The 13,341-nt window shown below is 42.0% G+C and overlaps 1 protein-coding gene across 1 annotated transcript in view; it reads right to left on the bottom strand.

Moving 5' to 3' along the window:
* LOC143111485 (phospholipid transfer protein-like) overlaps positions 1–13,341 on the bottom strand; it is a 104,871-nt gene that overhangs the window by 39,060 nt on the left and 52,470 nt on the right. The window contains exons 4-5 of the mRNA XM_076273730.1: positions 13,083–13,205; positions 115–261 (exon numbers count right to left, since the gene is read on the bottom strand). Coding sequence (XP_076129845.1) covers positions 115–261; positions 13,083–13,205 — 270 coding nt within the window. The remainder of the gene's footprint in view (positions 1–114; positions 262–13,082; positions 13,206–13,341) is intronic.

Below are 13,341 nucleotides of genomic sequence, written 5' to 3' on the forward strand. Positions count from 1 at the left end.
ACTTATTTCATGTATAGCGCCACCTGGAGGAGAGCACTGTATTGGTTGGATTGATTTTGCATCTTTTTTTGAAACTATGACAAAGTAGCTGCTCTCTAATTAGGTCATGATTACCAAACTGTGTAGCTGTCCCCCGTGATGTCGAAAGGTGGATAGTCAAATGTACATTCATTCATCTCAATTTCCATATGTCCTTGTTTGTTTTGAAGATTCACTTCAATTGTGCCGCTTATATGTTTTCCTTTGATCTCTTGCAGTCCACTGAAATGACAACAGAAAACACATCACATGCTGCATGAACACAACACCACATCACAGGTCAAGTGCCCTATACCCTAAGCTCATTTCTCAATCCCTTCCTGTTTAATCTTTACACATCAATAAAGGGTAGGAAAGTAATCTTGTATAAATAATGTAAAGATACTGTACATATCACAGTTTAGATATGTGCTGAGAAGTATTACATGTTCATACAAAACAGCAAAGACATTGGGTTTCTTTCCAACCTTGTATGATGCCATGCCCCCCCCCCCCCCCCCCTAAAAAAGAAAAAGATAAAAAAAAAACTACTGTTGTGTTATGTATAATAGAGGCTAACAACCATAACATTTAATTAATGTTAGCCTATTTCATTACATGTGTGGGCTAATAGGCTACTCATAAACAGACTCCATAGCTGCATTAATCTTTTGCTCGTTTCTCCTCTCCTTTGCTCTTTTCCAGTGTTTATTTGGCACTCCAGAATCAAATCACCTGTCCCTCAACACCGTCAACCAATTGTCAAAAACGAAACCAATTAGTTTAAGTGTGCATGTTTTTTTTTATTATCTTTTTTTTAACTGTTTCACAATCTAGAAAAATAAAATGTAGCCCTGTATACACAATGTTATGAATGAAATGGGCTGTTTTTGGAGGCAATTCATAGTATGACCGACTTTAGCCTACTCTTTTTTTTTAAGGAAATATTATGTTCAGACAGAGCCAGAGTGGTGAATCGGGAGCTTTGGGAGGATTCCTGGAGGGCTCTGAATATCGCAAGCTAAAATATATTGTTTTTGAAGTTAATTTGCTTTCGCCTCGCACTTCAGCAAACTCATAGTTTCACAAATATTAAAAAGGATAATACCAGTATTTAGCAGTTTGAGTCCCTTTTCTCATTTGTTTTGGATGAACTAGAGTGGTGGACACCGACGATGGGTCCTGTCTCGACTGTCTAGCTTGTTTTGAATAGCCTTTGACTGTTTCAGAGTGGCTGGCTATTGGCATGCACAAACATGTCCTTAAAACAACCCTTAATGTTCGTTTTCAAAACTGTGCAACTCACCGAGTGGTTAGTGGTGTTGATGTTCCAAAACAAGTAGCGTGGGAGAAGCGCTACAAGCCATACGTCCCGAGTATGGTGCCTATGAACGTACCGGTCTCCTACAGTTCGATGACCGTCCTGAACACTACTGGTCATGGAAAACATCCTTCCTGAGTGCCACCCAGGACTTGAATCTGACACCCAGGGAAGAACGGGACCTGCTGGTGGCTAGGTGCAGACTCAGCAGAACAAGCACGGAGAATCAGTGCAGTGCATGTCCTTAATCCTGCTGCAGGCCTCCGCATGGTGTGGCAACGTGTGGAGGAATGCTATGGGACACCAGAAGCCGTAGAACATGCACTCTTTAAAAAGATAGAAGAGTTTCCAAAGCTAACCAACAAAGACAATGGCAAACTCAGAGAACTTGGTGATATCCTCTTGGGCGCCGCGGCGATACTATAAGTCTGTTAAATGTAAAACGTTTTTACAACATGGTATCTTAGTGATACACTTTCTCGTGCTGCTGAGTACGCAAATGTTGGGGAGCTGGTGTTTGGCCTCCAAACGTGTGCTTATAAACTCACCTGGAAAACTTGCTCTCGGCCTACCGGTAGATTCGTGGAGTCAGTTTATCGTATACTCCAATATCCTGGATAATGGTCGAGCAAGGGGTGTGCAAAGTGAGCTACATGGACACTCGTCTACGGCATCCATACCATCAAAACAGAGTCCAGCTGTTGTTCTCTGCGCGGTCCTTCTTTTGTGCGGAGATGTACACTTGAATCCCGGTCCAGGAAGTTTGGAGGTCCAAGTCGATCCTGACGGTCCTGGACTGGTGAGACGTGCTGCTTTTACCGGTGCTGGTGGAATTCGAGGTAATATTCACCCAACAAACATCTTGTCTGGTAGAAACTCTGGTCGCATGGTGGGAGCATCAGGTCAGCGCAGACCCCCTCCAACAATCACCGCACAAGTTACATCGTGTCTCAAACAGCAGCAGATGAAATTGTTCCAGACTGTCAATCATGCAAGTGTTCTGTGGGACAGTAAAACGAAGCCGAAGGGCATTTTCGGTGGACACTTGAACATACGTAGCGTTATTTCAAAGACTGAACAGCTAGAGCACCTGCTGACAGACTCAAACATCGATTATTTATGCCTCACAGAGACTTGGTTGACTCCAACAACACCTTTATCTGTTTTTAATATCAAAGGGTATAATGTATACAGACGGGATAGAGGGAAAGGGAAAGGGGGTGGGGTCCTGATCTATGTAAAAGACAATATTCAAAGTCAACAAATAGCCTTACCAGAAAATAATCTGGAATGCCTGGGGGTAAAAATTACTCTATCTCCCCAAATGTCTTTTGCTGTTTTTGCAGTCTACCGCCCCCCTGCTGCTTCAAATGAATTTTTCGATTCCCTAAACGTCATACTTAAACAACATGAAAAAATGGAAATTATTCTTATGGGTGATTTTAATCTAAATTGGCAAGACAAAACTCGTAGGAAAAAACTTAAAGAGGCTGCCAACGCTTTTCAGATGACACAGATGGTCCATATGCCCACAAGAATTACAAAGTCTTCCCAAACACTGCTAGACCTAATTTTTACAAATAAACCAGAGAGAATTAAAAAGATCTATAATCTTGTCACTGGATTATCAGATCATAATCTTACTCTGGCTGCTAGAAAACTATCAAAAACACGTTTTAAAGATCAAAGCTCAATGAGAGGAAAGCCAATGCCTTTTATTCCACAAAAAGACATGGTTCTCATTGAAAATGAAATAAAACAGGTAAACTGGCATGAGACTATTGGTAGTATACCCTGTGAGTCAGCTTGCACTGATTTAATGTCTACCATTAAAGACATTCTACTAAAATACACCAAAACAAGGGGCAAGAAAACAAATAGGAAACATAATTTACCCTGGTTCAATACAGCTCTCTGGGAGTTGATGAAAAAGAGAGATACTGCTCTGAAAACATTTTTAAAATCAAAATTAAATACTGATCATCTCATTTTTAAAAGTTTAAGAAATAAAGTCATACAACAAATTAGAAAAGCTAGAGCAAACTTTTTCCTCAATATTATCAGCGAGGCAAAGGGAAACTCTAAAAAGCTCTGGAGGAGCATTGATAAGATACTTGGGAAGGAAAAATCTGTAAATAGACAGTTAAAACTATTGACAAATGGCCATATCCAGGATGACGGGCAGATTGTTGGGAAATGTTTTAACGAATATTTCATAAATTCAGTACAAGAGCTGAGTTTAAGCTTTCCAAAAACTCAACTCCCACAACTATCAACCTGTGATGTCTCCGCTTTCAAGTTTTCCCCAATAAACTCAGAGAAAGTGGAAAAGGTAATTTCACTTTTAACAAATAGCAAAGCTAAAGACATATTTGGTTGGGATACAGCTTTTTTAAAACAATGCAAAACATCAATTATGATACCGCTAGCCATGATCATAAATAAATCCTTTAGTGAGAATATTTTCCCCAGCGTTCTTAAACCTGCTATTATCACCCCGGTGCACAAATCTGGGGATACTCAAGTGGTCTCAAACTACCGACCCATCAGTATTCTCCCAGCTGTGTCTAAGGTTATTGAAAAGGTAGTAGCAGAACAACTAATTACTCATCTGGACTCCAAGTCCTTGTTATATCCTATGCAATTCGGCTTCAGGAAAAAACACTCCACTGAAACCGCATGCTGCTACTTTCTGGAGGAAATTAAATCTAGCCTAGATCAAGGAGGAGTGGTGGGAGCAGTCTTCCTTGATCTACGTAAAGCCTTTGACACAATGAGTCATGAAGTACTGATTCATAAACTTGCAAAGTATGAGATCTCCTCAAATGTCCAAAATTGGATAAAGTCCTATTTAAGTAGCCGAACTCAATGTGTGCAAGTAAATGGCACATTATCTACATCACTTGCCACTACCATGGGAGTGCCACAGGGGTCAATTCTAGGCCCTCTGCTCTTTTGCTTGTATATTAATGACCTGCCTTCCGTTTGCAAGAGCATAAATATTATTATGTATGCTGATGACACTGTTTTGTATGTCCATGGGAGAAGTGCAACAGATGTGGCAAATAAGCTAACAAGTGTTATGAGCAGGGTTACTGACTGGTTACAGGACTCATGCCTTACATTGAATGTTGAAAAGACTGTATCTATGTTCTTTACCATTGGATCTAAACCCAAGACCTATCCCAAAATTTCAGTAAATCAACAAAACATAAAACATGTAGAGAAATTTAAATATTTGGGAGTAACTCTTGATTCTAATCTTACTTTTAAAGACCATGTTAAAAAATTGTGCTACACACTGATCATCCCTCACCTTCTATACTGCATCACATCCTGGTCTCAGGCAAGTAAAACAGTGATAAAACCTTTAGAATCTTTGTACAAAAACTGCCTTAAAATCCATGACAAAAAGACACGCCATTATCATCACTGTCATATACTGGCCAAATATAGTTTATTGAGTTTTGAAAATCTAATGAAACACTCAAATGTGTCTTTACTACATAAAATAGTTTACAGTGCTACTGCTCCCCCTTTGAAAAAGTTTGTAACACTCTGCTCTGAAAATTCTGAGCGAACTACACGACGTGTCACAAGGGGGGAGTGTAGCATCCCTCGTCGTATAACCAAATTTGGAAGTTCCTCTTTCTCATGTGTGGCCATGAGACAGTGGAATGCCCTCCCCACAGAATACATATTATGTACAAATTCTCATACCTTTTCAAGCTTGACTAAGAGGTGGATGTTAAGTAAACAAGTTTGCACACATTCTTAAAATGTTGTATGTGTGTGTGTGTGTGGGGGGGGGTGTTTGTATGTGTGTGTCTGTGTGTGGAGCTGGACAATACCAAACAGGCTTTAGTTATATGTGTATGCTGGGGAGGGGGGTAAGAGAGTGTAAGTGGGCTGCTGGCGTCCATGTTTTCTGTTCTAAGACTGCTTGTTTGTTAAATACTATGGCCATCACATCATCTTTAGTCCTATGTAATTTATTTATATTACTGTTATTTTATTTTATGTTTTTATACTTGCCCAGGGACTACAGGTGCAAATTAGCAATTGCTGCTACAACCTGGCCCAAGACATATTTTCCTGGATCCCAGGAAAAATGTTATTTTGTGCACTGTCCCTGATTCAAATAAATAGATTTCCATTCCATTCCATTCCTCCTGGAACTGGACTGTGCCAAAGAAGAAGGATACCTACCAGGCCTTGCCTGTCTAGATACAGCTCGCGGCGTGAATCTGATCGCAGGAAAGCTACCCTACAGTCTGCAAGAGAGGTGGATAACCATTGGATCCAAGTTCAAAGAAGAGCATGGGGTAGCCTTCCCTCCATTCTCTCTCTTCTCTCAATCCGTCCGGCGACAGGCCAAAGTGAGGAATGACCCAAGCTTCGCCATCGCCACCTCCACAGCAAGCAGAGAAAGCCGCGAGGCACAGCCACAAAGCCCTAGTAAGTCACACCTCCACAGCAAGCAGAGAAAGCCGTGAGGTACAGCCACAAAGCCCTAGTAAGTCACACCTCCACAGCAAGCAGAGAAAGCCGCGAGGCACAGCCACAAAGCCCTAGTAAGTCACACCTCCACAGCAAGCAGAGAAAGCCGTGAGGTACAGCCACAAAGCCCTAGTAAGTCACACCTCCACAGCAAGCAGAGAAAGCCCTAGTAAGTCACACCTCCACAGCAAGCAGAGAAAGCCGCGAGGCACAGCCACAAAGCCCTAGTAAGTCACACCGACCGAAGTCACACCCAAGTACACTGACTCTGTGGAGAAGAGAACGAGTGGACCAGATCGCGAGTGCCCGATACACAGGAAGCCTCACCCACTCAAAAAGTGTAGGACCTTTAGATCCAAACCTATTGAAGAACGTAAGGCTTACCTGAAAGACAACCGCATCTGCTTTAAGTGCTGTGGGTCAACTCAGCATATGGCGAAAGACTGCAAAGCATCAATCAAATGTGGCGAGTGCAACAGTGAGAGGCACATCACGGCTCTACACCCAGGCCCTCCTACATCCAGCGCGAGAGCTCACACGGGGAAGGAGGAAAGCGGGGAGCCAGATGAAGACGCACCCACAGTCACATCCAAGTGCACAGAGACATGCGGCAATGCAGACAGCCCACGCTCATGTGCTAAGATCTGCCTGATTAACGTCTATCCTGCAGGGAGAAAAGACAAAGTCGTCAAGATGTATGCAGTGCTGGATGAACAGAGTAACAAGTCACTCGCAAAGTCAGAGTTCTTCAGCCTCTTCGGCATCAAAGCCGGTCCAGCTCCTTACACACTGAAGACCTGCGCGGGGACAACAGAGACCTCCGGCAGACGAGTCAATAACTTCATGCTTGAATCTATGGATGGGAAACTGCAACTCCCTCTCCCCACACTAATCGAGTGTGACATGGTGCCGGATGATAGATCTGAAATCCCACCCTCACCTACAGCCTGTGGCGAACAAGATTCCAGCTGTGGACCCAGACACACCCATCCTCATGCTCCTGGGAAAAGACATCCTCAGAGTTCATAAGGTGCATGAGCAAATCAACAGGCCACACAACGCTCCATATGTGCAACGGCTTGACCTGGGCTGGGTCATGGTGGGTGTCATCTGTCTGGGTGCAGCCCACAAACCAACCGAAGTCAATGTGTACAAAGCCAATGTGCTGCATAATAGAACATCCTTCCTCCATCCCTGTCCAAACAACATGGTAAAGGAGGGCCAAAGCAGCACATCGCAGCGACACAACCCTCTCCCACTCACCTGTGAGGAAGACACAGGCTGGGCAACGAGCACAGACAGCCTTGGCCTCTCTGTGTTTGAAAGCTCCAGAGACGACAACAAGACAGCGTTGTCAGTGGATGACAGAGCGTTCCTGACCATCATGGACAGAGAGGTCTTCCAAGACGACGACCATAGCTGGGTAGCACCCCTGCCATTCCATGGATCGCTCATAAAGACCCTGGAGAAAAAGCCAGAAATGAAAAGCCACTACGCGAGTTCATGCAGAAAATGATGGACAACGACCAAGCCGAGCGGGCGCCAGCTCTGGAGGCAGGTAAAGAACACTGGTACCTCCCCTCCTTTGGTGTTTACCACCCGAAGAAGCCGGGTCAAATAAGAGTAGTATTTGACTCGAGCGCTGAATGTGAAGGCGTATCCCTGAATGATATACTCCTCAGTGGCCCAGACTTGAACAACACGATGTTGGGAGTGCTTCTGAGGTTCCGCAAAGAGCCAGTAGCTGATACTGTACAGCAGATGTGCAGCAAATGTTTTACTGCTTTGTGGTCAGAAGCAATCATAGAGACTACAATGACTTTGACAGGAATGTGGTGGAGTACAGGATGAAAGTCCACGTATTTGGAAACACCCCATCACCCGCCATCTCAATATACTGCATGAGACATGCTGCCGGGAAAGGGGAAGCAGAATACGGCTCTGATGCTAGACAGTTCGTGGATCGTCAGTTCTATGTAGATGATGGGCTGACTTCTGTTGCTTCACCTGAGCTGGCAATAGGACTGCTCATGAGCAAGGGCGTCGTAGTGGGGGGACAAGTGGGAATAAATTACCCGGGCCCCAATTGGGGGGAGGGCCCCTAAGGAGTTGAATTTTATTTTCCTTAATAATAAATAATTTCCTTAATTTAAAGATCTTAATAAATGTTATTAACTAATATAGATGCAAATATTTCGGGTAAATGCATCAGTTGATTGATGTATTAAATTGTGTCCAAGCCAACATTGTTTGAGGGCAGGCACCCTCTCCCTTGCACTAAATGGTTCAGTCCGCCTTCCCCTCCTAGGCGCATTTTTGAAGTAACGTTCATTCTGCCGAAGCGGCAATGCAGACGGTCATGGCGTGAAGATGTCTAAGTCTAAGAAAGCTAAATCCGTTTCCCAGAAAAGAAAAGAGAGGCAAGAAAGGGAGAAAAAAAGAAATGAGGGAAAACAAGTGTTAACAGCCTTCTTTCCCAAGAAAGGTGAGCCCAATGTGAAAGCAATAGTCTACAAATGAAATGAACTCTTGAAGGTTACAAAACACTTCAATACCACCGCGAATCCGCGATTATCAGTGCTAAAACAGCATTAACACAAAATTAGAAATAACATGATGCCTGATTTATAGCCTACCACAACATTTCAATAGTCTACTAATTCGAAAATTATTATGAGCTAGCTTAACTTAGCAGGCTCAATGTTATATAGGTTCATGAGGAAAGGCTGTCAAATTAGTAGCAAAGCTAACTTGTGAAACGCCTCACACTCAGTTTCAGTGAGATCAACAATGAGTCAGGATAGATTGAACAGCCTTCCCAGCTAACAATTTATGGTTTCCAAAACGTTCTGGGAACCATAGTTTTTGGTTTCGGAAACGTTAGTTTTTGGTTCCCAAACGTTCCCCGAAGGTTAGTTTTTGAGTAAGTTTTGGTTCCCATGGAAAGTTTGCTGAATGTTCCGGAAACGTTAGTTCTTGGTTATATAACGTTATCTAAAGGTTGCAACCTTTAGAGAACATTCCCCTAACGTTCCCTAACCGGTGCAACTTTTAGGGAACGTTCCCATAACGTTCCCTAAACGTTGCAACATTTAGGGAACGTTCCCTTCCCTAAACGTTGCAACCTTTAGGGAACCTTCCCCTAACATTGCAACCTTTGCATACCAATTTTATTATTACTTTAAACTACTAAACTGCATGAGCAGGAAGGGTTAACCCTTGCCCTTCTCTCCATTGAAGGATTCATCAAGGATTGTGCCACCAAAAAGACCTGTCAGTGGGCACTTACTAGAGTGTAAATTTCAGTGTTTAGCACTTTGTGGAAGTCTGTTTTTTTAATGATTTTTTTTTCTTTCATTGAAATGAAGCATTTTGTTAATGTGGCATTTTTCTTTAATATGCTCCTTGATAGATAGCTCTCTTCAGCCAAAAGTGTTCAATATGTATAGATAGCTGTTCTCTCAGTCAAAAGTGTTCAATTTGTATAGATAGCTGTTCTCTCAGTCAAAAGTGTTCAATTTGTATAGATAGCTGTTCTCTCAGCCAAAAGTGTTTTCATTCATTTCATGTTCTAGCTTTTAAACATTCTTCAAATAAAACAGAAATTCAGTGAAGTCTTGGGTAATAAGATTATTTTCTGTTATACAGTACATATAAGAGTTGTTAGATTAATTCAATGTGTGATTAGATAGTAGTTAGTTGTGAACCTCATGCTTCATGCTTACAGCCGGTGGTTGGTTGGTTGGGGGGGGGGGGGGGGGGGGGCATGGCCACCACTTGTGCATAGGGCCCAGAATTTGGTGCTACGCCCCTGCTCATGAGAACCAGACAGATGCTGGCAGAGTCTAACCTGAGGCTACATAAAGTGGCATCAAACAGCGAACAGGTAATGGAAGCCCTACCCGAGGAACAGCATCGGCGCCAGAGAGCAACGGGTGTGGGGGCTATGAGCACTGAGCATCCTTCGAGCCTTTTGGATAACTGAAACAATATGATCATGGGGGAAAATAGTGCAAGCACATAGCTGTCATAGCCTATAGTGTTGAATAGATTACACAACGTTTAGAATAATAGAATTTTAATAGAATAGCGTTGCATAGTAGCCATAGTAGCCTGTCAGACCTCATCTCATTGAGACGGGGTCTGGGAACTAGGCATTCATTTTCTCGTATTTGAAACGTGGTTTACGAATGCCCAGAGCCGTTTATTGGGCGCTATGAATGTATATCAAATGCGTCTGTACGTAGCTCAATCATCGTCTTGCTGCCCTCCCTCCGTTCTGTGATTGGTTCCTTCGTTGAGGTGAAAACGAAGTCCATAGAATCCAGGCTGCCTAGCAGCGTGAATAAAATCGAGCGCGCAAGGCAGCATGGGAAAACCCAGGCTAGTTGCATAGGCTATAATACAAGTAAATAGGCTATAACAGACTCACCACTAGCAAGCCTAGGCTACACTGTGTCTTTCCATTCATTTCGAAATGTTCTTGTAAGATCCTGCTCAAAAGCAAATTGCACTGATAATATCACAACATTGCACATAGGCTATGTGATCCCTCAAAATGTTCTTTAAAGTAAAGAACAAATTCTAACACATTTACGAAGTGGCTAGGTAGATGCACCAACAGTGATGGAAAGTTTAAGAGCGAACAGGACACTCGACATGGCTTTTAGTATTTTGTGCTGCTCTGACAGTCCACTTTTATTGCCATTTTTAGTCTACTGTTTTTGAGTTTGCAGTGACAGGCTACGAATGCTGACTCCACAACTGTCGCATTTCCCAGCCAGGTCCATGATAGGCTTTTTGTCACTACTTCCAATAATGTATCCCTCTGGATAACCCGTGCTGTGTTGCGCTCAGTAAAGGGCGATTCCATCTCCCCTTAAAGTAGCCTACATGATCCAAAGCACTATACAGTACGTCTCCGTTGCTCGAGTTTATCATTAGCACTGGACAATATTGGAAAATATAGGAAATGCGACGTGTCAGTTTGGCCATTTATTTACGGTTTCTGCAATTTAGATTAACAGCTCATGCATTCAGCTTGGGTGCTTGGATCATCCTGCGGTCAGAAAGGTGAAAAACCTTGTATTTTCCATTATCTTCCTAGAACTTTCTTGAGACCTTTTGCTGAATTTCTTATGCAGCAGTGTCTAAAAACCCTACTGGTAGAGATTTATGCCTATTTGGCTTTGCAGGAGTCGTGGTAAATGTATCTCTCGTGGTAAATGTGGCACTCACTGCAACGGTGTCCGAGTGTGCAGAATCCCTCTTCATCATGCAGTTTGCATCGCGCAGTTTGCGCATACAATCAACAGTAGCATAGTTGACACACGTCATGTTTCATTTTGAGTAGGCTAAGTGTTCAATATGGATTTAATTTCAATCATAGGCATAATAATATTTAGATTTTTTTTATGTGAGGGAGAGTTGGGGGGGCACACTGGCCGGTTTGGGCGGGCCTGGCCCCCCAACTCCAAGTGTTTCAACATTGCATTTTGATCGTTGCTTTTACCTTACCGAAAGCCTACGCATGCCAGCTATGTATCCACCAGCTGCCTGCCTGCAGCCTACTTCCAAAACTCCAAAACTGCTTGCTGTCAGATTTGGTTCCGAGGTACATATAACTGATAAATTATTGCTTTCCTTGATCATTTGTTTCATAAATACTATTTTTAAAATGGATTTTATTTTTTTATCAAATTCTACTAAATAGTATGGAGAGACGACATCTTATTGGATGTTCTGAATTTACTGGTTTTTGCTGTTGACAGGTGCTTAAAACTTTTTCTTCTGCCAACTGTATAAAAACGCAGAAGTACACATAGTTATTGAATGAGATAACTTGCCAATTTGTCAGTATTTCTGTACATTCATCTGGCTTTTCTTTTTGATATACCAAAATGGCAGCAAAATAAAGCCTGTCCATACTCAAACAGTGTTATGCTATGTGTATAACAGGGGAAATTTGCAGGGAGCCATCCATACTAAGACCTTAACAGTCACAGCCCACTCAGGTTCGGGAAGTAACAATCTAATTCACATTCTCCTTTGAGATCTGGATTAAAAGCCATAAAATCATAAATGTCCAAAGTAGACTTAAAACCTATTTTATACAGTCTATGGTTAAAACCAGCTATGGCATGATCAAGCGATTTCATACGCTCATATAAAACTTCACAGGTCTATGCAGTATCCAGTGAAAACTGTTTTGCTTACCTTGAAAGTGGAAATGTGGAGTAAGTCATCTTGTCTTACATTCAAAAAGAAGTGTGTTAAACTATTGTTATGTTGGCAAACATTGGAAAATCTATCATTCGCAATAGCTGATGGGATTAGTAGTTCCTTCAATTGGAAATTAAATGTATATAGTCTTGTGCCATTTTTGTTTTTCTGTTAGTTTTTGTTTTGCACAAAATGTCTTGTATGATCACAATTCACACCATAGCTGGTCAGGCCTAGGGGGTGGGTGGTGACTGTTGAGTTCTGTAAGGGACTGCTCATTGGTTAAGCTGGTTGACCTGCTCACTTCAGTAAATATGGGCAAATGTCCTTCAATTTAAATTGTATGTCACCTAAATTCCTTAGCTTTTTTTAGGCATTTGTTTCATCGCCTCTTCCTCCTCCTCCTCAGCAGAACTATTCACAGTCTCAAGTTCTATCACGCTCATTCTCTCGCTCTTTTAGCCATCCTTCTATTGCCATAAAATGAGCTAACTGTGATACCCTGAAGGGCAAAATATGGTTGTACTGTCATAATGTACATACTTGTACATAATAATAACTCTTTTTGCAGTGTATATTAGCATATCTTCCTGTTTGAAACTACATTTTCAATATTACACAGACCAAATTTTATACCCTAATCTGGCAACGTATCTTGGGGAATACATACATTTCAAAGTTACTAAACTAACTCCACAAACACAGTTAGGCTTTTTTTTTTTATCAATATATTTAGGCAATAGTCATAATCAGTTACATGAGTTAATATGATTGATTTATTGAAAATAACTATGATTTATATGTAATTATTCACCACTTGGTTAGCATGTGTGCGACTGTGTTATCTATCTCTTCCAGTTTAAAGGTGCCGTCAGCGATCTTACACAATTTCATGCCCATAACTAATGCTAACTGCCCATTCTGTACACTGTAAAAAAAAAACAGTCTCGCTGACTGCACCTTTAAGCAGAATATAATTTATGATCCTACAAATCGTTGGTTTCAAGTGTACTTTACGTACTATGTGGCATGGTCACATTCTCCAGTGAAGCTCAGCTGGTTGAACTGAAATCGAAGACCTGAATCTGGCACGAAGTGAAGAGCAACCTGATCTTGAGGCAGCTCCAGATCGTTCAATGTCAACCTGCAGGGAAAATAAATAACAATAATTTTAATAAATAAAGTGGCAAGTGGTGATGGGGTTATGGGGTTCATGCAGCATTGGAACATTGCACAGCATATGAATATGGTATTTGTGACTAGGCAGAGTGGCAACAGCA

Source organism: Alosa pseudoharengus, unplaced genomic scaffold, assembly GCF_046254945.1.
Source record: "Alosa pseudoharengus isolate Yale_2024_CS ecotype anadromous, Long Island Sound unplaced genomic scaffold, YU_APseudo_1.1 YU_APseudo_1.1_scf_8, whole genome shotgun sequence".
In the NCBI taxonomy this organism is placed as follows: domain Eukaryota; kingdom Metazoa; phylum Chordata; class Actinopteri; order Clupeiformes; family Clupeidae; genus Alosa; species Alosa pseudoharengus.